The following is a 26,853-nucleotide window of genomic DNA, read 5'->3' as shown; positions in this document are numbered from 1 at the left end:
GTTAGCTCCAGCATCACATTTTGGCTGTGTCTAAGCCAACAATCATGAAAGGTTTTGAAGCAAAAAAATCAAGTAAAACCAGCCCAGTCCCAAAAATACATTAAAAATAGGTGGGCACTCCCATTGAGAGTGTGTGGTATTTATTAGCCATAAATTGGCACACAAAAATGGGAAATCAGAGCTGGGTAGGGCTTGTTTTTTTCTCCTTTGCTCCATGGCTCAGGATACTTCTTTATATTCCCTCCCACATCAGAATTCCCACACATTCCCACCCACCTTCCCAATGGCTGACACGCAGGTATACCTCGTAATTAGAATTACTTTTAATTAAAAATATATGTAAATTATATAGAGTGTGCACAGCTTGGAGAGGAAAAAAAAAAAAAGAAGAAAAGAAAGCAAACTTCCATTTCAATAAAAATTTTAACCTCTTGGAATCAGCTGCTTTTGTGACATCCTTGGAGTTATTGGAACTCCCACATATAAATAAATAGGACCAGGAAATTTTACACCTGAAATATTCTTCAATAGACATTTTTCCTTGCACATATTTGCTTTTCCTTCTCTTTTTGACTCCACCACTCCCAGCTTCTCATGATCACTTTCTGCCCCTTTTAAACACATTGATTTAATATCTCACTTTAGATGCCCAGACTGATATCCCTTTTTTATTTTTTTTCTTTTTCTTTTGGAGAGGGAGCAAAGGAACACGGGAGAAAATGAAAGCCTGGGATTGCAAACAAGCGTCATCATCATTTTGGTGAGCAAACTTTTTCCTCTCAGTGTCTGCGTCCTCTCCCCCCGTGGCTGCTGGCTCAGAGCCTGGCTTTCCACATGCTGCTAAAAATCCAGCAGGACTCAAGCTGGAGATGTTTTCAAGCTTGGAAATAACCCCACGCTTCCGTCAGAGACGGCTGAAGAACCAGGAAAGACCAAGAGATGGGAAGGGAAGAGGAGTGAGAGAATTACAAGTGCAAAAGGAGAAGAGGGGATGGTTTATGGAATGGTTACTGGAGAGAATTTTTGGGTATTTGTAAGGAAACATAGCTCCCTGTGGGAGTAATTTCACTCTTGGTACAATGCTAGGTAAGGAAGGTACTGGATTTATTCATTTGGGGGTTCTCAGTACCTCTTTCTGTTGAAAAGTAAAGATAATGCTAATTAAAAAAAAAAAAAACAAACACCACTCCAAAATCCACCCTTGGTAAAAAAGGGCCGGTGTCCTTTTTTTTTTTTTCTGAGAAAATGGAAAGAAAAAAATATATATTATTATTTATTATATAACATTGTCAACATCAACACCACAAAAAAAAAAAAGTAACATCCTAATTGTTCTCGTTCAAGCATTCTGACTGTGGTGAGAAAGGCAGCAGGAGTTCGGTGTCCCTTGGAGAACAAAAAGAGCAGAAGGGCGGGGGGGGGGGGATGAAGATGAGGGTGGTGGCAGCAACACAAACTGGGTGGGACCGTGGAGGGACAGAAGTGTGCTGGGCTGTTGGCTTTTCTTTTGAAACAAAAGAAAACGAAAGGGGGGTCAGGGCAAGTCACACCGAGGCCGATGACTTCCAGCCGTGCTTTCAGTCAGTGTCCGTCCCTCTCGAGTGCTAGCGGTGAACATTCACTTCAAGGAGTCTTGCAAAACGCTTTGTTATCAACAGGGGGATTCTTTTCCTTTTCCTTCTCCCGTTTTCCCGGATTTCCCCGTGGCTCTGGCGCTTCCCTGCTCCCCTGGTTAGCTGTTCTCGCTCCACTCTGGCACCATCCCCACGCCGTGCACAGAGTGGTACTGGTGGGGCGACAGGGTTCGAGGCACGCCGTGGGAATACAGGAATTCCGCGGGCTGGAGGCTGCTGGGAGGGGACTGGATGCCCGTTTGAGGTCCACACTGCCTCACGATGGGCTGGTGGGAGCTTTGGTGCTGGAACATGCTGTGGGTGTCTGCGATTTGGGGCGACGTGTGGTTGGCCACGCTGCCCAGGCGAGGCATGAGCGGCCCCGAGGTGAAGTGGGCAGAGAAATGCTGGTAGGGTAACCTGTCCATGGGCTGCATGGCAGACACTGTGCAACTGCTGTACGAGGGCACGCTGGGCCACGTGTTACAGCTGATGTCCTCCAGGCTGGGCACGGGCTCCGTGGGCGGCGCAGAGCTGGCGTACATGCAGGCCTGGCGCTGCGCCGACTCAGTCCTGTACGACGTGTTCAGTCCCTGCTGCTGAGGGTAACTGGACCTGTAGAAAGGGTCCTCGTCTGCTGGAGAGGTTTCCATGTAGGGCTTCTTGTAGGGATGCTCGGTGGTGGAACATTCCTCATCTGTGGGGAGAGAAAAGTGCCGGTAGCCACCAAGGAGAGTGAGGCCGCAGCTGAGCCTCCCTCTCTGCAGTCCTGGTGTTACCAAGGACAATCTGACACTTCCCTGGAAATGATCTCAGTCTATCCCATGGAAACCAAGCCTTGCGCTTGGCCCTCTCTGCTGGAGTGGGGAAGGGATTAGCCAGGAGCTCTGGGAGGAAAATTGAGATGCTGGGGGGATCCTGAGGTTTATCTTGCTTGGTGATCCCCCCATATGCTCCCCATCTCCTTCCTGCTGCCACTTTTACCTGAAGAAAAACATCTACCTGTGACCTCTGCACCTACCAGGTTCCCCATTTCCCCCCAGGAGGCTCAGAGCTGATGCTGTCAACTCAAATCCTTTACTACAAAACATTTCCATGATAAAAAGAGACAAAAAAAGGAGATCACAATAAAAATCCTCCCAAGAGAGCACCAGGGATGGCACGGTTGGGACAATCAGATTTGGAGTTTGACAGCCCCAGCCTTCAGCTGTGCCAAGGCAGCTGAGCACATAAATCCACACAGGGCTGTGGGCACATAAATCCACACAGGGCCGTGTGCTGGAGCCAAGGGGAACAAAGGAGAAAAGTAAATTTCACAGCTAGTAACAACAAGGCACATCTTGCAGAGCCCTTTGTTTCCTGCAGCATCCCAGGCCAGCAGAGGGAAGGAGATAAACAATTTAGGTGAATTCTCCAGGGTGAGGCCAAATGAATAAATGAATGTGCATTTATTTATTCATTCACAGGGTCATCAAATGAAATCCAGCTCTGCTGGAATGGATGGCAAAATTCCCAGGGATGAGCACTTCACCAAGAGATTTTAAGGACAGCGTGGCAAGGGAAGGGGAGCTGCTCTGACATGGATTAATTTTGCTGCTGCCTCAAAAACAAGATTTCTGGTGCAGGCAGGAAAACATCCCACTTGGTTAGAACTCTCCTGGCTGCACCCTTTGAACAGGGGTCAGGTTTGAAAGAAATTTGGAACAAGTTGCCCTTTACTATTTTTCTCAACCAGCATGTTTTGAGCCCCCAAAATACAGTGGGGAAACAAACCCCAAAGAGTTGCACAGAAAGGAGGAGTATCTGAGTATCTGCCCCACAAGAGGCACAGAGGTGTTGCTGCCAGGGGAATGCTCGTGTCACATCTTCAGGAGGGGCAGGTGGGCAGGGCAGGCATCTTTTGTTTCTTCTAAACACACAAACATGCACATAACTCTTATTGCTGTAAACAGCCATGAAGGCACTCCTGGAAGCTGCACCCTCTCTCTGCATGGAAAATAACCTGTTATTCCCACCCAGGGGTCTTCCAAGTCCAGCTGGAACAACTGCTGCTGTGCATCTTGGTCCAACAATCCCACAAAGAGCAGGTACTGAGGGATGATGCCATGGGGACATTGCTCACCATGGCCTTTGGCTCTGTAATAGCATAAATTCAGCTGCAAAGCCACAGGCCCATTTCTTTCTTCCTGACAACATCAAAGCCTGGCTCCTTCACCTCAGCAATGCAGAGCCCTGATAACCAAGTTTCTCCTCTGCCTTCCCTGCAAATTGGGGTGGGAAGCAGGATGAGATAAATGAGCAATTCCATCCCATTTTTAAAACCAGCTGAAACAATGAGCAGGGAGATGCAGGAATGTGTCACCCTCCATAATCCAGCTCAGGTCCAGTGTACGTAGGAGCAGGGGAAAGGATGGAGTCCCTTGAAAGCCAAAAGCTGTAGGCACAGGTCTAACCTCTCTCCTGATCTCAGCTCCATGACAGGCGGTACATCTGGAAGAACAGCCTGAGCTTTTATGGACAGTGTAAAAAGTTTGGATTCCTGACCCACCGCTGAGTAATAAGAACACTGGGGTGGAAAAACAATGTCTTGTAAAATGCAGCATTGTTCTGCTAATAAAGTTTTCAGCATTAAACCGCATCACTCTGCTGGCACCAGAAATCATTGGCTTGGGGTTTGACTGTTTATTTTATTTTGATTTTTTTAAATATACAACACAAACCAGTCAAACTCTGTTTTTCCGTGGTGTAAAACTGCCTGACTTACAACCTGAGCTTGCTGATTTTTCCATTTAGCTGAGACATTTCACTGCCCTCCACAGCCCAGCTGGGCAGAGCTGCAGTGTCACAGAACCACTTCCAGAATCCATCACAGGTGAAGAGATAAAAACAAAGTCAACCATGGTTTCAGTGGAAACCCCAGAAGTGCCCTCTATCCTTCTGTAATCTCTCAGGATCACTCTGCTGGTCCCTCTACAGCCAGGTTCGCTGATGTTTTATGTGGAAAGGGATTTTAAGGTGTCTAAGGACCTTCTTTCCATCTCCAAACAGGACCTGGGCACAAACAAAGGATTCCAGCCTGCCCCAACAGCTTCTGCCTCCCCTCCTGCCCCTCTTCCCAGTGACTGTCCTATCTGTGGAGCCTCAAACTGCTAGAGCGGGAAGAGAAGGGTCCATGTGCACCCTGAGGTGGGATGGTGCAGACCAGAGAGCCTCAGCTGGTGCTGCCTGAGGGATTTACAGCGGTCCAGGGTCTCTGGTCTTGTCCCACCACTCCTCCCAGAGGAGATCAGAGCCAGCACAGAGCAGCTGGAGGGCATCCCCAGGGTGTCTGGAGCAGCTTTAGGGTGGACAGGGGACATCTTCAATGACAAAAGGAGCACAAGACAGACAGGTCTCTCATGCAACGCCAAAGGCTGCGGTTTCAATTCATCCTCACGGGCTCTGGAGCCTGGACAGTGCAGCTCAAGGCCATAATCCTGTCCCTGAAGGACCTCTTACCTCCTCCTAGCAATGTAAGCAGGACATAGGAGGTATGTAACTGCCTGCTCAGGGTTTGATTCCTGTGCTGATTCCCTGATCACAGCTCCTTGTCCTTTTCCAGGTGCCACTGAGCCCTCAGGGGAGTTGTTGGCTATCCTGGGAGATATCCCGACCATCCCCCACTGCTGGTGCTATTCTTGGAGGCCAAGGGTGGTGACCAGCTCTAGGGAGCAGCCCCTCGATGATGCACAAGCCTCAAAAAGCAGGAGGTGTTGCCAAGCAGGGGGAGCTGCCAGCAGCAGGGAGAAGCTGCTCCAACGTGAATCCAAGGAAAACGGAGCCTGAAGAATGGGGTGGAAACTGGCTCCCTCACAAGGAATTTGATGATCTATCTAATGAAGGAGCTTGAGCGAGAGCATGAGCGCTTCCAAGATTTCCGGTATTTACTACTTCCAGCTGGGTTGTAAATACCACGCAAATGACTTTTAAAATGGAATTTTCCCAATTCCAAGATCCAGGCCATGTAGAAAGAAATGCAAACATGGAAAGCCTCTGGACTTCAGGGTGCACAGGGCCTCCCTCTCCCCCCTGGTGTAAATCAGGAGAGCTCCTTTCCCACACATGACACTCAGCTCCCCAGGATGGAAGACAATGAAGACTGGAACACGACTTGTTTGGTTTTCAGAGCTCACCCTCACTTCCAAGGCATTACAGGAGGTTCAGCCTGACTTTGTGAGGGAGACACAATGGGTGATTATCACTAAGTCTGTTGTTTTATCCAGCATGGATTCCAGCATGAATCAGGCACGAGCCTGAAGAGCCACTACCAGGGTGCAAGAGTGACAGAGGTTGTCCAAGAAGAAAAGAACAAGGCAGATTCCATCAAGATGAACATCTCTAAAGGACAAATAAACCCTAAATCCTAGGACATGGAACCTAAGACACACCAGCCATTCCAGCTATTGCACTGTTTGTGATATGGCTGTGTTGTATTGAACACAACAGGGCTGTGGGATAGGGACAATCCAAAAAAAAAATCCCCAAAAGCTGGAATATTTTCCACAGGCAGCAAATTGCCTGCACTCCCTGCAGAGGCACAAAAGGCACCTCTGACAGGAGAGGGGGAGCAGAGAATGGGTGTGGTTGGAAGGGACCACAGTGGGTTATCTCTCCAACTTCCCTGCTCCAGCAGGGTCAGCCCACAGCACATGGCACAGGATTGTGTCCAGAAAATTCTGGAATATCTCCAGTGAGGAGACTCCACACCCTCCTGGGCAGTCACACTGGTGCTTGGCCACCAAAGAAGTCCTTCCTCATGTTCAGGTGGGATTTCCCAGGCATTTCCTGCCTGTTGTCCTGTTGCTGGACACCATGGAGCAGAGCCTGGTCCATCCCCTGGCACCTCCCTGCAGACACTGACAGACACTGATGGGGTCCCCTCTTAGCCAGGACTCACCCAGCTCCCTCAGCCTCTCCTCATTAGGGGTATGAAACTACAGTGCCACAAGGGTGTGGCTGCACAGCAAGAGCTCCCTGAACACCTCCTGCCCACACAGGGAGTCCCTTCCTCACCCTCAGTGTCCCACAGCCACCCTGCTCTGGGCTCCACTGCATCTCTCCAGCTGCAGCACAGCCTGAGCCTTGGCCAACCCATCTCATCTCAAACATCAGCAGCATGAGCAGTGTGTCCTCCAGGGAGACATCCCATGCCTGAATTTTGTCCTGCAGATTCTTCAAGTGAAAAAACAAAGCTGGGTGAGATGTGGGAGAAGTTGGTTCAGTCAATAAAGAGGTCTGCCCAACCTGACAGTGCCTGTTCTTGAGGAGAAGGTGGAAAGGCATTGCTGTGTCAGCACTGACCTCATCAGAGCAGGAAGGAGATGAAAGATAAATCTGTCCCCAGGATTATGTCCAAGTTAGGGGGCTGAAGGACACGGTCCTCGCTGGTTGGAGCCAGTGGATTCTGCCACATCCCTCTTCTCCCTCAGAGTGCCAACTTGACAACTTTTATAACCTCCCCAGGGAGAGGCTGTTCCAGTTGCCTCCTGTTCAGGATCACAAGCATCCCAGAAATCTGCCAAGTGGTTGGGATTGTGTAAGGCTGGGAGGGAGCAGAGGTTTAGAGGGATGACTATTTAGTCCACAGGATATCTGAGAGAGAAGATAATACAAGGGAAAACAAGGCCCAGTATCCTAACTGGGATGTGGGGCTAAATGAAAGACACAAGGCAAGCTGCCTGCTGGTGAGGCCTTTTGGGTTTCTCCAAGCACAACAATGGGAGAGGGAGAAGTGGAGAGCAACCAGAAGAAAGACAAAACTCCAACTGCTCTTTGTGTCAGCCTAAAAATCCACATCAAGAGCTGAGATCACTCCTTGATGAGATCCAGGGTTGGAGGTAGTCCATCCTCTCAAGACCAGTGACTGTCACATGCCATCAGCAATCCCAGTGTGGAGCTTGCATACAAGGCAGGATGATCCTTGCCATTCCCCATTCCTGGAAGAGTGACCCTGTTGCAGCACACTGGGGTCATTCCCAATGCTGTGACCCTGCCCTCCCACCTGCACACCAGGAATTACCAGATTAGGAGCTCTGGGATGTGTCCGTCCTTCCTCAGCCAGGAGAGCATCACCTCCCTGAAGCAGGGGAGCCTCCAGAGATAACATCCCCTGGCAGCCCTGCTGCTCTCCCCTAATGCAATTCCATATCAGATCTCCACAGTGAATCCATCTTGCCTTGACAGCTAAGAACAACACTGCCAACCTCAGAGAATAATCCTTGTTTTAGGTCACCAGGAAAGCAGAAGTTGAGCAAGGTTCCTTTGAGCTGGGTGACCACAGACCTGTCTCTAACTGAGCCTAACCCAAGGCTTGGCTCTGATTGAAGAGGATGCAGAGAAACATCAGGAGATGTCAAAGCTGGAAGGAGACTGGCTTGGAAAGGAAAACAGTGGTCGGATTCACCCAGAAGATGCAGACAGCAGCTGGTCTCAGACCCAGCTGAACTGCCCTCTGCCCCCAAGAGCACTTATCCATAACCACAGCCTTGGGAAAGGAAATAATCTGCTTGAGATAAAGCCTAAACTGCCTGAGGAGGAGTCAATGCCTGGGGAGTGGATAATCCAATGCAATCAATAAGACTTCCAGCCCACAAAATGGACAGAAGGACAGTAGAAACAAACAAACTCTTGCTTTTGAGTTTTCTGAGGTGGTGAGACTTGATAATTGTAAAGCAGAAATGTAAGAAAGCAGGAGAACTATGAGGGCAAACTCAGAAATGAGAGGCTGGAGCAGCAAAAAAAAAAGAGGAATATCATACATAGGATTATTTTCCCATGTCCAACAAAGATCGTTGCTGGTGCTGGAAGGAAGTTCCGTGCTCAGTGACATGAAACCTTGGATCACACTCTGATTTATCCGACCCGAATTGCTCATCTCTAGTGAATTATTTTTTTTTTAATTTTAATTAATTTCACTTTGCAAAGAGCTGCTTGGCAGCTCAGGCTGGCTCTCTGGTTCCCATTAACTTTGTGTTTCTTTCCCCTAAGCCCTGGTGGCTGTTTTCGATTTACCAAAGGCACGGGGAGGGGAGAGAAAAAGGCGCAGGGAGGAAGGCAGAGGCTCGGGCTCCCGGGACAGCCAGCCCCGCGGAAGAAGCCGGTGGTATCGGGCAGGACACTGCTCCTCTTTGATTAAAGCATTTGGCGGCTTTGATAAAAGGCCCTTAACTGCTTGTGCCACTCAGGCCGTGGCAGAGATAAGGAGAGGCCATCGGGCCTGCAGACAAGGCCTCCCCGGGCCTGTCCCTGCGCTGTGGCGAGGGCCACGCAGGCCGAGAGGGGCCGGGGAGCTTTATTCCAGGGCAGATAGCCGTGGCTTTCGTGACAATAAGAGGAAGTGAGATAATTGGGGGATTGAGGGAAACCACCCATGGAGACACCACTTAGCGGGAATCCCAAAACTGGAAGGAAACCTCTGTTGATTCCTTATCACGTTACAATGCTGAGGCGAATGATGAATTGCCTCGTGGGGCTGGGACGCGCAGCAGTCAGGGATTGTCCCGAGGGCCCGTTGCCATTTGGGCCAGCTTGTTTTGGTTAGTTTTGGATAAAGGGGAAAGAGGAGAGGTGAGAGCTCAGCTCCCAGGACAGAGGAGCTGAGAAAGGACTCGCAGGAGCTGTAGCTTCCGGTGCTGAGGAGGCAGCACAGGCTGGGACCCTCTGTCACCAGCAGCGGGATTTTGCTGCAGCCCAGCACCTCACACCCATGGCAGTGCAGGGTAAAACACACCACACACCTCTGAGCTGGGGACACTTCGGGCACACACTGCACCTCCTCATTCCCTGCCCCACAGCCAGCTCAAGGCCAGCATCCCCACTTCCAATCCCTGCTCTGACACATTCTGTGGGAGCACAATCACCTGGTCAGCTGGAAAGGACAGAAAATGCCACCTGTTTTTCCTTGTTTGCCTCAATCTCGGGAAAATATTAGGATTTCTCAGGTTTTTTTTACTTTGCATACCTGTACACAGCCCACATGCTCCTACAATATCCTGGGGATTCACCAAGGATGTGGAAGAGATTTCCAGTGCTGCCCTGCCTCCTCTGCCAGCACTTCCCAGCCTTCCCTACCTTAGACTGTGTGTCTGCACATCCCAGTGCTCCAAGGGTTATGTTGCTAAAAATAATGACATGTGTCTGACTGATAGGGCCGTGCAGGGAAGTGGGAAGGGATCTGCTGTGGGGAGAAATTCCTGGTGCACTCAATGCCATGGTGCTTGCTGCCTTCTGGTAGCTTTTCCATGGAGTAAATCCTGAGAAAGGCAACGGGATTGGCAGAGACCAGCTCTTGCCCACCAGTTTGTGTATCCAGCCCTGGAAATCCCCTCTTCTTTTTCCAAGTAAAACTGATCTAAAGCTTTTGCTATCTTAGTCCTACAAGTGGTGCTGCATTGAAGCATTCCCTTTGTTTTGGAAGAGGAGGACAGAGACCACAAACCTCTCACTCCTGCCCAGAACAATTATCCCATTGCTATCAGAGGGCTCTTCACGCCAGGATGAGCCGAACAGTCAGTGGAAAGCCCTCAGTTTGATCCCTAAACCTCTGTCAAAGCAGCTCAGTGGCAGCAGAAGGGAAGGAACATGGATATCATGGGCTTCAATCCCAGGCACCCTTCATTAGCCTGAGCATTTCTGCAGACAGAAAACTGTCTCCCAACTGTGAGACAGCCCCAAGCTGAAAACTGGGCAAAATGCAAACTGTCAAGGTATCTCCACTTGGAGATTAGCCCTGTCTGAGGGGCTGCAGATAAGTCATCTTTATCTTCAGCACCAGCTATCTTTCCAAATGTGGATTCACAGTGTGTGAAAGGCACTGCCAGGCCCCCAAACAGCTCATTCCCAACCTGGCAGAAATGGGATTTTAGAGTTTCCCAGCCCAACCTGGGGGAGCTGCCCACAATCCTCATGCCCCGCTCATCCTCCAGCATCACTTATTGTGTGCTATTTTTGCCAAAAAATCAACTATTGGAGGAGGGAGAAAATGAAAGTATTTTCTCACTGAATATCTAAAACATTTTCTTTCTTTCACTTTAATGTTTTTCTATCCACAAAGGCCGTTATCCTTGGAGCTGTCCAAGGGGGAAACATCAGGAAGCAATGCTGACAGTCATGTTAGGAGGGGGAAAACACAAAGCAGGGAGCAGCCAAGCTCTGACCTTTTCTCTTGGTGCAGTGGTAGATCTGGCCGTGCTCCTGGGAGATGGGGTAGGGGTTGGCAGGAGGCAGCAGGTCCTGGGAGGTGCTGGACACCCCGTTCTCACACTGGTACTGGGAGCCCAGGTTGGAGGAGGCTGAAAGGACCCTGGTCTCGCCGCTGAAGGGGCTGTGGTTGGAGGACACTTTTTGTCTCACTGTGCTCCTGGGAACAACTGGGTACTCTTTACTACAAGTGAAGAAACAAAAGAGAGACAAGTCAGCAAAGCAATTAATTAATAAATAGATCAGAGGATTAATAAATGAAGGCAGCACATTAGTGTCATGGAGTTTGTTTAGGCTTTCAGGGAAATGGAGATATCCATCCCAGGAGGCTGCAGCCCTGTCACACTTTATCCATTATTCCATATCCTTTTAGTCCCCTTAAATTCATGCCTTTTCCACCACCACTATTTTATATCCACACATAAAACAGATAAATGCAGTTTTAGCAAAATAAACAAGATTTCTATTTACATTTTGTAGCATTTATAAGCTGTATACGGTTTGTAATGTATTTGAAACATGCATATGCATGTAAATAAAAATATAACTTCTGCCAAGCTGACTTGGAAATTAATTAAATATTTAGGTCTACTTTTTTCCCCCTTATAGTAGTTGTCCCCATTCCTTTTGTCTGGAGTCTGTCAGCCTGGTTGTCCTGGATGGGGGATCCCTGCACCACAGACCAAGATCAAAAAAGGGAAATAAATAAATCACTGAGATTTGATGTGCACCAGAGCCTCAGCAGAGCCAGAATGGGAGGAAAAGACTGGATTGTTCCCTTGTCCCCAGGTCTGGTTTGAAGTTGGGATGCTTTGCCAACAAAGCTGGAAATCCCCTCTCCTCAAAGACCCTTCGGTGTTTATTGGAGATGTTTCTCCAAGCACATTGGCAATGTGGCAACCCCAAAGATGATTCCTGATCTGCAGGGAGAGCTGAAGCTGAAAAGGGGGTCTCAGGCAGTTCAGGTGGGGTAAAAGTCTCCTCCTGAACCCAAACACTTGCTAAAATGCATAAAGATCAGGTAGCACAGCACCCCAAAGTGTCACCAGGCTCAGAGCAGCCACCAAGTGCTGATTCCAACGCAATTTTTCCCCTCTGAGTCTGTAACAATTGGATCAAGCTGGCTTTGATGAACCCCCCTCACTTGTCCAAAATCATCGTGCTGGAGCAAGGACAGCTGCTTAAACACCATCCACAGGCTCACCTGGCCACTTCCATGCAGGGGAGGAACCCTGAACCTCCAGTGGCACCCCTCAGGGAGGACCTATCACCATGGAACTCAAAACTTATTTACAAAATTTAACAATAGCAATCATATAAACCTACCCCAGCAGGGAGCTTTCATCCAAGCCACTGCTGTGGTGGCTGCCAGAAACATCAGCAACCGAGCTGGAACAGAAGGGAAATTCATCCAGGAGCTCAAACCCAAAAAATGTAGCTCTGGTTGGGCCACAAAAGCTTTTCCAACTCCGGGAATTGGGGGCTTGCCAAGGAAAGCCTATCCCAAAGGTGGGGTTTCATCCCCTGGAAGCAGCATTTGCTCAGAACTAAAATCCAGGCTGTGCATGAGGAACAAAAGAGAGATGGACCAGGAGGAAGAAGAGATTTATCCCTCAGATATTCAGGGCAGCACTGGGTACCAGGATATGTGGTGGGATTCAGAGGACCTGCCTGTGGACACCCAGTTCTTAATTCCACCAGGAGATTTAGCTGAAGGGCAATTTTGGTGACTTCTGGGGAAGGTCAGACCTCAGGAATCCCTCAAATCTTCTGGGTTCTAAGGGATCTCCCAGCCCTCCCAGGTCATAGTTTTGAGCTGCCTGTTCCACCTTCACTGTGATCCACAATGAAAATGGTACCAACATGACAGCCCCAGCTGCATCCCCACCTTGTTTCCCTTCCAAGGAGACCATCTGCGAGGAGGTGACTCCTGGATGTGTCCTTAGCTCTCCTTCCTGAGGAGAGGCTGCACGGACTGCCTGGGTTTATCTCTCTTAGCCCCACACAACCAACATCCAATTCCCAAAAAATGACAGAGCCTTGTTTTGTTTCCCAGTGGGAGCTTTGGAGGAGGAGAAAGGACACCTCAAGGCACGATGCCAGGCCACGTGGCACGTCTTTTCCTGGTAGATTTGGCCATAGTGGGTAAATCTTGGATGAAGTCCTAGAGGTGTTTTCCAACCTCACTGATTCTATGACCCTTTTCAAAGGATGATTCTTTGGAACGTGATCTCTGTGGGGGTTTCTTCCCATAAATTCTCAGTGGGACCCCATAAAGGTCACAGCCCCACTGTGCCAAGCCCCACACAAACACTGAGGAGCCATCCCCACCCCAGATACTCCTCACCCAAACCAACACTTTTCTCTCCTTCAACGGAGAGCTGAGAGCAAGAAAATATTACTAACCTGATTAGGGATTTTATTTCTTGATGAAAAACCATTTCCCCTAGAATCATGAAGATCAGAAGAGACCTCCAAGGTCAAATCCAACCTTTGATCAACACACTGTCAACTAAACCAGAGCACTGAGTGCCACGTCCAGCCATTCCTTGGACACCTCCAGGGATGGAGACATCTCCACCTCTGTGGGCAGCCCACTCCAATGCCTGACCACCCTCCCAGAGAAGGAATTCCTCTTGATGGCCAAAGTGAAGCTCAGCTCCTTTCTTGCCAAGAAGGAGCTGTTTGTCTGCAAGGGCAAGATTTTTACCCCAAGCACCAGAGCACAGGGGTGTTGGGTTCCAGATTCCTTCCAGACTGCATTTCCCAGGGAACAGGACAATCTCCATGGCCAAAAGGGAGGACTGGGACAGCAGGAACTGGGAGTCACACAGGAGAGGGAACAGGTTGGAGCCACCAAGTTTCCAACCAGCAATTCCCGAGAGGTATCGCAATAACTTCTTTCCAGACTGAAATATTTCCATTTCAGTCAAAACATGTTGGGTGCTATTTTTGCCAAAAAATCAGCTATTGGAGGAGGGAGACGAAAGAAACTATTTTCTCACTAAATATCAAAAATATTCTCTTTCTTTCGCTTTGATGTTTTTCAATTCAAAAAGGCTGTTATCTCTTTAATTCTACATATTCCTCCTTATAGGAGTTGACCTGAAATAAATCTTTGGTATCTTCTAAAACAACAATCATCTCAAAATATTTCTATTTTTTCCTAAGCCCACTCAATATGTAGAGTGCACATCTCTCATTTTTAAGGACTGAAGGACAAACTAAAATGATCAAATTCTTTTTTTATTTCTAAAAGTCTCTATTCCCAAAGTAGAGGTTGTAATCCTGAGTTGTAGTTTAACAGAATGAAAGCTTTCTGTCATATCCAGAAATTTTGCTGTCCAAAAAAAAAAACCTGCAGCAAAGTAAGAAGGGGGGAAAAAAGTATTAAATTTGATTTAAGCAATGTAGGAAGTTGTCCATGTAGCAAGGATGAGGTTGTTGATGCTCCTGGGCCAGAACGTTAGTTTTACCTGGGGTGTTTATAGTTTACCTTCATTTTTGCATTAAAAATTGCAAAACTAAAATAAGGTTTTTTAAAAAGTTGATTGGGAAAAGAATTTACAAGTAAAAACCTGTTCCAGGTCTATTTAAAGTCTGCCAGATGCTAATAATGAGTATTTAGTTACTATTCTAAAATAGCAGAGGGGGGCAGGGAGGAGTGGCATAAGGTGTTGTGTAATATTTTGATTTTTGTTAAAACTTGGGGAAAGAAGTCATGGATGAGGCCCAAGATCATCAGTGTTGAGTCTGGACTCTGTTCTTGCCTCCCACCTGGCCAGAAGTTTCCCAGATTCACAGGATTGGACAGCAGCTCTGCAGAACTTTCCCAATAGCACCCACATTCCACTTCAAAATCCATCATACAACTCCCACCCTAGAGATCAGGCCTGACAAGTGAATCCCTCCTGCAATTCCAAACCCCACCTCTGCCAGGTGGAATTGGAAACTCAGGCTCGTTTTCTCTCATGACAATTTCCCCTTTCCTTGGACAAGTGATGCTCTCACTATGACAGACTCAAGAGTTTTGTAAGATCACTTCTGCCACAAACTCGTGGCCAGCAAAGAATTCAAAGGAGCAAATTCAAGATGGTTTTGCAATCTCAGAACCAAAACCTTGTTGGCCGCAGCAAATTAATAATAACTGGAAAAATTATAAATACAGACCTGCACAGAGCAACATCCAGTTCACTTTCTTGCTTATTACTACAGTCTAAGAGAATAATAATTTTCCATATATTTTCATGTGCAAAGCTGAAGTTTCCTGATGTACCAGCCAAGGCATAGTAAATGCAGCTGCCAGACAAAAATCCAGTTAAAAACCTCTTCAAAATACACAGTTTAGAATCAGGAAGCTCCTGCATTGAAGCACACAAACCCTACTGGCCCTAAACAAGTTATTTTAGAAGATGTTCCTGATATTTCTGCAACAAAACATTGGATACCTCAAGGCTTTCCAGAGCTGCTGTAGCTCATGGCAACAAGGCTTCAAAAGACTCATTAAATATCAGATCCCAAGGATCTGTTGGAGGTCAAAGTGAAGCATGACATGGGAAAATATTTCTTTTCCATGTTCTTACAGCAGCTCTGGAAAGCCTTGAGCTATCCAATGTTTTGTATCCTGAACTGTCTAAATCTTGTTCACAATATCAAACCTTGGTCTAAAACCTGACCTGAGGCTGAACACAGGGAATCCCCCCAACTCTTCCCAAATTTCCAGGAGATTTTAACTCCTCCTTGGGCAGTCCCAATGAAAGGAGAAATATTTGTCACCCTATCAGTGCTGTCCCCTCTACCCAGCACAGAATCAACCCCCAGTTCCAGATGTGCAAACACAACTCAGTGGCTTTGGGGTTTATAGTTCCCAGACCATCAATTGTTGTCCTTCCTGCTGAGGCTCAAGAGCAGGGAAGAAGTGGAAGTCAGACATAACAGACACAGCAAAAGGAAGAAGGGGAAAATAATACTGCCTGGAATAAACAGATCATCTCCCAGGAAAAAAAAATAAAAATCAAACCAAACCAAAACTTGTCAGTGTGCATTCATTTCAGCTGATTTCCAGCATATTGAAATAAAATTGAGCCACTCTCAAGAGGCTGTCTGGAAATGGATAAACTACAGCAGGAAGGGAGGTGGTAGGAGAGGAATTATCGAGTACTTCCTGCAGTCTCAGCCTCTGATTAAACATGACCCCTCTCCACATGGGGACTGCAGAGCGGCCCCACAGAGAATAATTCCCAAGACTGGATGTGCAGCAGCACAAATGAAAACACCCACTGAGGAACATGGGAGTCTGTTCACTGCCCCACTCTCCTCCAACATAGCAAATGTCCTGATCTTCCTGCCAGGACCCCAGAGGGCCCGAGACCCCTGGACTTGGTGTATGCAAGGCAATCTCAGGCAGCTGAACATGGCCAAGTGCTGCTGGTGCTGCTCTGGGGCAATCTCTGGATCAATCCAGGCTGGGGATGAAATGAAGGAGCAGCCCTGGGGAGAAGGGTTGGGGATGCTGGTGGGGGAGAGCTGGACATACCCCAGCACCCATTAAACCTCCCATGTTCTGGGCTGCCTCCCCAGCATCATGGGCAGGAGGAAGGGGAATTCTGCCCCTCTGCCCTGCCCAGGTGAGACCCCACCTGCAGAGCCACCCCAGCCCTGGGGCCCAGCACAGGAGGGACCTGGAGCTGCTGGAACAGATCCAGAGGAGGCACCAGAGGGATGGAGCAGCTCTGATGGGAGGAAAGGAACTGGGATTGGAATTTGTCTCTGGAAAGGAGAAGGTTTCAGGGTGACTATATGAAGGTTGAAGAGCAACTGTTACAAGGGCCTGGAGTGACAGGAAAAGGGGAAATGGATTCACACTGACAGAATAGGTTTAGATCAGGTACTAGGGAAAAATCCACCCCTGTGAGGGTGGGCAGGCCCTGGCACAGGGTGTCCAGAGAAGCTGTGGCTGCCCCTGGATCCCTGGAAGTGTCCAAGGCCAGGCTGGACAGGGCTTGGAGCCACCTGGGATAGCAGAAGGTGTCCTGCCCATGGCAGGGGGTGGAATGAGATGATCTTTAAGGTCTCTTCAACCCAAACCATTCCATGATCCTGTGGTCTGTTAGAAACTCCTCTGAGCAGTGCAGCCCAAAGCCAGCACTGCAACCGAGAATCAGCAGTGAAAAGAACCAGGCAGAGACCAAGAGCTCTCATTAGCAGGCAAATAAAAAAATAAATTTCTCAAGAAAAATATGTCGGAGTAAGAGGAACACAAGAGGAGCTGGAGAATGGATATGAGCCAGAGGCAGCACTTCATCCCTTCTTGCTGGGCTGAGCTTCTGCTGATCAAATCCTGCTGCTCAGATCCCCCAAAGGAGGGTCAATGACAGAAACTGCAGCTACCCTGTGTTTCTTGAGTGGTTTTCTCACTTCAAAAAAGCTGTGAATAAGTGAGGTCTGCCCAGCTTCTTTTTAAATTTCATTTCAATTTTGTCAGATTCTACAGAACACATTTCAAAGCCTGCAGTTTCAACCGGGACCAGGAAGATTTCCTGGGGGATGCGTGCTGGAAGGAAACATCCTCTCCCCAGCAGATGTGATAACGCCAAGTCTCACACTGAAAACGTTTCAGACAGAGGGTGACTCCTGGCAGATTTCAGTGACAGAGCTAGGAAATGGAGGTGGATTCAAGAAGCAGTGAGAGACACAAGAAGAACGAGGTCATTTGCAGCAGACCAAGACCAACAGGCACGAGTCAGCCGGGTGCCTGTCAGTCCAACAGGATGCTGGAATGCAGAGGCTCATCCATTCCTGCCCCAAAATGCACTCTCATCTCTGTCATGCTGGCTCTGACTCACAGAACTGGTTTTGTGTCCTCTGTGGCTGGCCCTGTTTCTGTTCTCAATGACACATGAAAATCTTTGGAATAATTCCTTTGGAGCCAAGAAGATTGCTGTGGATTAATGCCAACGGCAGCAAACTGGCTCGTGATCCTTGACGGAGAAAACACAGCCACAACGTCAGACTGCACTGTCACTCTTCCCTGTCACATGGATCATTCTGGATTTTTTGGTCACTTTTCAAGGGCTCAGAGGACCCAGCGAGGGAGCCAAGAGCCACCATTTCACAGCATCATCATCCCCCTCAAAAGCCTTCCCAATAAGAAGCTTCAAGGGCTGAACTGCATTAATCTGAACACAAAACAACGAGGGGCTTCCAGACTTCCAGAAGCCCCCATAAGAACCACCAGAGACAATGGGAGCTGCAGATGAGCAGCAAGAATTGGTCACAGGGTTGAGCAGAATTGCTCCCTCTCAGTGCTCCAGACCCACAAACTCTTCTCCCTGCTGTCCTTTGGCAGTCAAAGATGACAAAAATGAATATAATAAAAGCCGTGACTTGCATGCAACCCCCAAATCACCCCAGGGTTTATCAGCACAGCCCCATTTTGACTCATGAGTGGGGGATTTGAAGCCCCACAATGCAGGTGTTGTCTCTGCATGAACTTCACCCTCTGTGGGTCCCTGCCACATGTTTTGCTCCTGCACTGCACACCAAATTCCTCTTGGCACAGGCAGAAGCTCTCAGTGGAGACAAAATTGTCCTTACAGCACAGAGGGGTAGGAGATCCAAAATGAACATTGCATCTAAAATTCCCATCATCACAACAGCATCATTTTTACCTGATTTGTGTTTTTAAACTGCATCATTACCATGGGGTCATGCGCTAAAACTCACATCCCTCTATGCATTTTCCTTTCTTTTTTAAAGTTTTTGGGTTTTTTTTTTCTCATTAATCAATAAAATAAAAAAAGCTCAATCTCATGGTCAGAAACTTGAAAACTTTGAAAAACCTGTTCTTTCCAGAGGGTCCATCCTACCAAAAAAGCTGTTGAAGGCACCTCTTTTGCTTCAGGAAAGAAAGGTAGTGGGAGGAAAATGAACATTTTTTGGAATATGGATTGCTCTGGAGCTTGTGACTTCTCTATTTCAATGAAATCCTCTGCTGCCAAAAGCCTTCACATCACTCCTGAATCAAGTTCTATCTGGACAGACTTAGTAACTTTTTTTCTGGGAAATTAGAGGAAAAAACCAATATGTGAGGCCCTGGAAAGGAGAAAGGCATGGAGAGAGATGGACTCAAAGCCATGGTGAATGTCAGGTACAAAAGGCTGTGCACTGTCACAGAAATGTGGGGGTTTTCCAGCTGCTGTTTTTCATAATGAAGGAATAACACTAAAAATGCATCCCATCACATCCTCCAAGGGCTTAAATGGACATCATTCCCCTAAAACCAGGACAGACTGTCTGGTCCATCACTGGGAAATGATGTCATAAACATACATTTATATATTAAAATATATACTATATACATTTAATTACATTTTAATACATATTTATATATTAAATCTATATAAACCCACAAAAGGCAGGGCATAGTTCTGCAACATTCTCAATCCTGAATGGCTCTTTATCTCATAGACACAACCTATTTTTTATAGCTACAATTTATTTACATATATGACTGATTTTATATATGGGTTTATATATTTTCATATATAATTTTGGATATATTCATATATCTACATAAAAAACCCACAAAGGTGGGCACATATTTGCAAGCTTGAATGGCTCTTTATTTTACTATAATCATCTTATCCTGCCCTCCCTTAAAAAAATGCCACCTTTGTAAAGGCACACAGCCATTCCTCTGCAAAGTTATAAAAATGAACATCAGAAATTATCCAGTAAAGGCAACGATTTTAACCCTTCCAGCCCTGCCAGGCCTGAGTGGGTGGATTGATATATTCCAAGTGTTTCTGTTCCCTGGATCATCGACCACAACCCCTGCATAAAAATGCCAATCAATTTCTAGCAGGGGCTCAGCGTGGCTTGAAGCCATGCTCTTCACATGGCACCGAGCCCTTCCTAAGAATCCTCCCTGTTCCACCTCCTCCCTCCTGCTCCAAAAAAAAAAACCCCCCATGAATCCAAACCTTCAAATCTTTCCAGTGCCTGTAGTGAAAGGCTGGTTTGGCAGCAGAGTAAGACTGGGGGGGACACATCATCACTCAAGTTCCAGCAGAAGTTAGGAGACTGGCACGGGCTGGAGGGAGTTATTTCAACAGGTAGTGCCACCATAAATAAATAAATATTGACAGATCCTGCCGGGATCTGTTGGAAAGGGCAGGCAGGGAACACAGGGCACATTCAGGAGACCACGGAGATGATTTGGATGGAGCAGATTAAGTGTTACATGTACCTTTTTTATACATCTATCTTGGCTTTCCTGGGGCTGAGCCTGAGCATGTTTGTACACAGGAGGACATTTGCCCAGTTTGAGGTGGGTTCTGGGCGTGTTTGCAGGATTGTAGGAATTATTTGGTGCCTGACAGCACAATTTTCCTGGCTATGGAGAGCCACGCTCAGGTCATCAGCTACAACAACCAGAAGTGACCACCTATGGCTGGCTCCTGGGTGGGCAGTGGGAAAAACCCTCCCAGCAGAAGATCCCAAAACAGGTCCCTCCAGCAGGAACCAGAGAATAAAGGATCCGAGAGGCTCCTCCCCTCCTGGAAAATGCTCTGTTGAGAATCTCTGCCTGTCTTAGTTAGAATTATGGGTATGGCACCATTCCTGCAAAACATTTGCGCCAGGAAGCAGCTTGACACATGGAGAAAGTTCCAAGTGAAGGGAAAAGCACAAAGTTAATTACCAGCAGGACCTGACATTTAAAAAGGGACATTAAACAGGATTTTCAAACAAGATTTAGGCTTAGTTTTCAGCTTAAGTACTTGCAGCCAAACCCGAGATTCAAAAAGGTCTCCTCAGCCACCTGGCCCTGGAGGTCCCAACATTTTCTAACCTTTCCTTCTTCAACCTGAAACCACCACACCTCTGCACATCCAGAACCGAGCAGGCAAACACTCTCCTCCTGCCAAAACCAGTAACAACAGAGCACAGGACTCTCCACCACCATCTCCAGAGACAAGCGGAGCAGGCTTAAAAAACCTGCTCCCAAAACAAGGCTGGGAGCTTTGTCTTTAAAGCACTGTCACTGGAGAGGAAAGAACACTCAGGAACTCTTCCACAGTGGCCTGGTGGCCAGAGCTCCTCCCAGCTACTCCAAGTTTTTAATGGGTCCACGTGCAGCCTCAGAGGTGAGAGTTTAGTACAAAGCTAAAGGATGGGAACCTGTCTGAAAGAAATGCAAAGTCCCACAGCTGAGGTCCTGCTCTGCCACCCAGCAATTAAGAGCAGAAGGAGCAGGAGGCCCAGGATTTTGGCCCCACATCCTGGGAATATTCCAACAACCTGATGGAGAACACCCATGCAGGTGCCAAGGCAGGGAGTGGCACCATGTCCTGGCCCAGGCCAAGCCTGGCAAGCAAAGCCCAGGTGTCTCTGGTGACCCTGGCAGGGTCCCCATGAGGGTGACACGCGTTACCTCTGCATCCTGGACATCCTGTGGAGCTCCATGTCATCACTGCCACGGAAGCCTTTGGCAAAGGGGTTGTTCTCAATCTTCAGCTGGGTGATCTGAAAGGGAGGAAACGCAACGGGGTCATCACCAGTCCAAGGCATGGCCTGGGAGAGAGGGGAGAGTGGTTATTAAACCCAAGGCAGGTGGGATGAGAGGGAAAATGCAGCTTGCAGGAGCTCCAGCCATCCCTCAGCTCACTGACCACTCCAGATGGGCCTTTCCCTAGAATGCTCCACCAGAAAAATATCTCCTGTCAACAGCCTCTCGCTTCTCCCAGGCTTGTCCCATAACTAACATGTGGGACTGCTCACACACATTTTTCTCTGGAGAAAATCTGCTTTCTGAGAGTTCTTACTTGCATTTTGCTGTTGGGACAGAAAGGGCCCCACTGTTCAGAGGACCAGGGATGGAAACTGGGTCTGAACAAATCCCAACAATATTTTCCTCATCGATGCACAGGCAAGACCAGAACCTCAGACCCTGCACCCTCTCTCCCAGCAGGGTGAATCTCACCCTTTGGGTATTTCACACCAGCCAAATGTGCTCCAGGTCCTCTGCCTCTGCCACCTGCCCCACATCTGGCAGCACTGAATGGACTAATGACATAAATGACTTTGAGGGCAACTTCACCTGTGACCATCAAACCCTGGAGGATTTTTTGTCTCCCCATTCATTCTGGTTTGCCCACCTTTTGAATCTAAATTTTAGCCAGATGAACCCACTCAGACTCAACTTTGGGCCTCTAAAAACATCTATATTTAACATTTAAAGCAGCTGCTGGACAGACCATGCCCTTACCCAAAGGGACTGTGCTGCTCCAAGAGGTTCAATCCCTTCCTGCACTTCTTTTCCTGAGGGTTTTGGTGAGCAGGGTTTGTCATTTAAGCCAATATTAATTGTGGACCAGCAAAATCCTCCGCTGCCCTGTGGATTTTGTAAAAACTCACTCTGCCTTGCCAAATCTGATGCAAATGCTTTGGTACCTTGGCAGCACAGGACTGAGCCTGGATCAGGTGTGATAGTGCTGCAAAGCCCCAAAATTTGGGCAGAAGAGGGAAAAGTTCCCTTTTTTTCTCTTTTCTCCATCACTGCCTGGCAGTCTGAGCTCTCAGCAAGGAATCAGGAGAGACACTTGCCCAGGAGGAAAGACAAAACTCTGTGTTTGCCACTTCACGCTCTCACCACGTCTTATGGAAACCCCGTCCCTTCCTTCCTATCAAAAGCTGCCCAAGGGGAAGGGAAGAGCTCAGGATTAACGGAGGGAGAACAGAGACAAGTTCATGTTCACCAAGTCAAGCACAAACAACTGGGCCCACCTTCCTGCCAAAATCCAAAGAGGAAAATCTGGCTCGCCCAGTGTCAATAGCAAGCCTCGCCAGGTGTATGCACAACCAGATTATTTTGCTCTTTTCTTGTATTTTTTGCATATTTTTTTCCAAGGGCCATTTGTTTATTTGCCATTTTTGCCTCGTTCAGCCCCAAATTTCTCACAGAGCCCCCCACCACACTTACACTTGTCTCCACAGGCAACCCCATTAAATCAGGACGGTACTTCAGCACATAAACAAGCCCTCGGCACTTTTTTTTTTTGGTCCCTCATTTCAGATTTCAAGGAGAAGGGTAAACAAACAATCTTTTGGGGTCAATTTGCCAGCTGAGCCATTCTCTAGCAATAAAACAGAGGCATGTTTTGTAATTAAAAGCCCCAAATTATTACACAACCGGCTCTGTATTTTGCAAAGCCACTGCCTATCGGTTTGAAGGTGGTGACTCTTCTAGACTAATAGGCATTATTCAACATTCTGAATGTTCCTGAAGCCCTGTAAATGTAGGAGTTGTCCTCCCTCACCGACCCCAATGGCAATATTTGCTCGCATAAGTGAAGTCCTTCAGTGAGTGAGGATTTACAGGATTGGCACCAGCGCACAAAGGCACAAAGGGCCGGATTCATCCCAAGCTGACCGAAGGCATTTTAACCGAGGCGCCGGCACTGGGAGCCTCGGCTCCCTGCTCCAGTCCAGGCAGGGAGATGGGGACTGCCAGAGGGCTCAGGGGTGGGTGGCAGTGCCTTCACAGCTCCCCAGTGCACTCTGCTCACAGGAGGAGGAGCCAGCAGTGCTCCAGCCCCTCGTTTAAGCGCCTCAGTTGAATGCCCCATTTAATTCTTCAAGCTTTTAGTCACCCATGAAATAGCAGCCAAAATATCAAAATAGGACCCCAATATTGCAAGTCTGTTGATTTAGGAGTAGAGAAGACCCCTAACCCACAAGACAAACACGCTTCCAAGCAAAGACATTGATGCTGGTGGCCAAAAGCCCCAAGAGAATCACGCCAACCTCAGCCTCCTTAAAATTCAGGATCTTCTGGATTGAAGGCATCTAAAAACCAAGGACTACAGGTTTAGAATTAATTCTCAGACCTTTGATGTACCTCAGATGGATTGGAGCTTCCAGAGCAAAGTTCCCCTAGGTGACAACTCATGGCATCAGCCACCACAAAGCCAGGAGAGCCCAAGCCAGATTTAACAGAACTGTACACAACAAACTAGAAAATAGAGAAAAAACTGGTGAATCCCTGCTTGAGAAAACAACCTGTGGAAGATATTTCGCTTGGCCACTTCTTTGCCTGACTTCCAAACTATTTCAGAGGTGGAAAAGCAAACACGGGGTGGAAATAACCTTCTTCTGGATCAGCTTGGCTACAGCAAAACTGAGTTTAATTGGCTATAACTCATGGGGGGACAGGGGGGAAGAAAAGCTGTCAGAAAGTCAAATGACAATTACCTCATGAAAAATAAAACAAAATACAACGTCCTGCGAGGTCATTAAGACAGAGTGCCCAGGGCTGAATTATACAGCAGAGCTTCAATAAAACTGAAGGGCTTTGTTTGCGTATTTGTTACTGACGGAAACCGACGGCGAAGCTTCACTGGTTCCTGAAGCTGCCACGACCCTTGGAGACCAGAGCTTTGCAGGGTGAAGCCTCCCAGATTTCCACTTTTCAGGGCTTGTCTGACCTATGGGTTCATCTTCACTTTAATGGGAAGTGACAGTTCCCAATGGAATTGGGAATCCCAAAGGAATCCCTGGGCTGCTCCCTGCACTCCCTTCCCTTGGCTAATTGACCATGAAGTTCTTCTGCTGAGACCTTCCCAACAGTGTCTCCAGCTCCAGCATGACAAAATTTAGCTTTGCATTGAGTTAGGTTGAGGAAAGATGCTTTGCTTCTTTTTCCTTTTCCACAGACATGTGGAAATAGGATTTGTGCCTAAGGGCTCATGAATATCATCATGGCCAAAATCAAAACTACCATTTTGTATTATTTTCTATCAAGAACTTGTCATTATAAGATTTTTCTCAGTTGCTTCTCACTTTAGAAGTTGGAACAAAGTTAAAACATTGTTAGGGGTGATGTGCACCTGGTGCTCTGGGCTCTATTTTATTTACTTATTTTGCAATCAACTGTTTTTAAGTACTTCAGCTAAGGGAAAACACTACAGCCTGATCTCTTTGGGCTCTTCTGAAACTAAGAAAGGTTGGGCATTTTGGAAAAGGACTTCATGTTCTGCAAGGAATGTGGATCCTTAATTTCTGAGTTCTCTCTCAGATCTATGCCACTTGGACAATTTAAAACTGATGGGGGAAAAGAAAAATCACCATTTAGTGATGAAGAGATGCAGGTGATCACCTGTGAGAGGTGCAGAGCACTCATGGACCTCCCCTCTCCGTGGGGATCCGTGTTCTCCCAGGCCTGCAGGTGGCTGTGGTCCTGCTCAGGGTGGCAGAGGGGCCAGGACCAGCCGTGCCAGCGCTGGAGCTGGCAGTGATGGAGCCACAGCAGGCTGGCCCTGGGGCTGGAGGGCACAGAGACTTTGTCTTTCCTGCTCTTGTGTAGCCCAGGTGGAAACCAAGGCAGGATGGAGGAGGAGGGGAAGAATCCACTTCCCAGAGGAGTGGGAAGAAGAGAAATAGATGAAGACAAGGTGCCTGCTGAGCCCATGAACATCTGGGCCAAGCAGAGGAGCTGGATGGGAGCTGGGACTCGGAGCCTGAGGTAAAGGCCAGCAGAAGGGAGGAGAGGGGGGAGTTGTTGGCAGAAGGGAGAAGGTGCCGGACCCAAAGGCAGTGAAGGAAATGGGAGGGACTGGGAGGCTGGTTGGAGGTTCTGGGGTGAGACAGAGGGGCTCATTGAGGAGGCTGCTGGCTGAACTGGGACACAGGGATGAAGGATGGGAGGAGAGCCTTGGCACAGTGTTTTGGGGGAAGGAGATGAGTCTGCAGGTGGGAAGGATGCTGGATCCAGAGGCTGTCCTTGCCAAGCTTGAGGAGAGGGGCTGCTTTGGGGACCAAAAGGGTCCAGGGGCTCAGGGCTGGCAGGGGGCAGGGACAAGACTGGGGACAGGAGGAAACAAGGCTGGCCCAGCCACAGCTGTGAAGGGCATGAGACCTCTGGAAGGAAGCACTGTCCCACCAAGGCCTGGAACAGCACTGAGGATCTGAGAGCAGAGATGTGAGGCACCCACAGAGGGTCAGGGACAGCTCACTGCCATCCTCAGGTGCCCAAGGGCTGCACAGGAGCCACCAGATCTGGTGGTGAAGAGGAGCTACTTGGTCTCACCTTGCCTAAGCCCAGGGAGCTCTGTCTCCCTCAGCACCCGGGGCACCCCTCTTTGGAGAGGAGTCTGCCCTGGGTGAGGAGAGAGGCTGTCCCCTCTTGCCAATGAGATGGAGAAACACAGGGATGATGGCCCCAGGCAGGGCAGGGAGAGCTGGGGGACTGCACAGAGGAATCCCAGGAGATGCCAGCCAGGACACCACACTGGTGGCCACCTGCAACCTAAGACAAGGAAAACGGAGCCCTGAGGAGAAGACACCTCACACCCAAGGACCTGCCCAGCTCCAGCCCTCAAACACAGAACAAGAAGCCACATCTCAGAAGGGACAGGCAGCTCTCCAGAACTCCCCAGAATGGAGCACCAGCTCACCCAGCAGCATGATTTTAGCCCCGGGTCTTTTTAGGGGGAGGATGAACCTCTCTATCCAGGAACCCCACCAGGTGTCTGGGAGTGAATCCAGTCTTCAGCCATGCCCTGCTCCTCTGCTTTGCCCTGCTGCACGCAGCATTTCTGGGTGTCTGTAGCATCCCACCTAGGGCTAACATTTCCTCAAAAGAATTTTGGCTACCAAGAATGTTAAATGACTTAGGGTGGAGTAAAAAAAAAAAATCAGCATAAAACCAGATATCCTGAGGGGGGGAATCAATATAAAGCCCAAGTCCAGCTAAGGGGGAAGGTAGGTTGTAAAAATTAATGAGAATAATTGTTGTGAATTCTTGTTTTTGAAAGAACCCTCGTGAGGGCAGAACCTTAATTATTTCTGTCTATTAGGTTCATTTCCTGGTCCTAAGCAGGGAGCTCGTACCTAATAAATACAAGCCAATGATTTAAGCTACAGCAAAACGGTGCTTAACTGCAGGAGAAGTTAATATTTGGGAATCAACCTGATTGCAAGCACCCATTGTGTAAATGGCAAG

At 48.2% G+C, this 26,853-nt stretch overlaps 1 protein-coding gene across 4 annotated transcripts in view; it reads right to left on the bottom strand.

Annotated features, from left to right (window-relative positions):
• Positions 1-285: 285 nt before the first annotated feature.
• The window catches only part of TBX5 (T-box transcription factor 5), a 50,686-nt gene continuing 24,118 nt past the window's right edge, over positions 286-26,853 (bottom strand). For all 4 annotated transcript variants that reach the window (XM_058851744.1, XM_058851743.1, XM_058851741.1 and 1 more), the window contains exons 7-9: positions 21,286-21,377; positions 10,808-11,034; positions 286-2,310 (exon numbers count right to left, since the gene is read on the bottom strand). In XM_058851744.1, coding sequence (XP_058707727.1) covers positions 1,733-2,310; positions 10,808-11,034; positions 21,286-21,377 — 897 coding nt within the window. In that variant the 3' untranslated portion in view covers positions 286-1,732. The remainder of the gene's footprint in view (positions 2,311-10,807; positions 11,035-21,285; positions 21,378-26,853) is intronic.

The sequence above is a fragment of the Poecile atricapillus genome, chromosome 16 (genome assembly GCF_030490865.1).
Source record: "Poecile atricapillus isolate bPoeAtr1 chromosome 16, bPoeAtr1.hap1, whole genome shotgun sequence".
In the NCBI taxonomy this organism is placed as follows: Eukaryota; Metazoa; Chordata; class Aves; order Passeriformes; family Paridae; genus Poecile; species Poecile atricapillus.
Note: the sequence above shows the minus strand (reverse complement) of the source record. Positions and strands in the feature narration are given on the sequence as shown.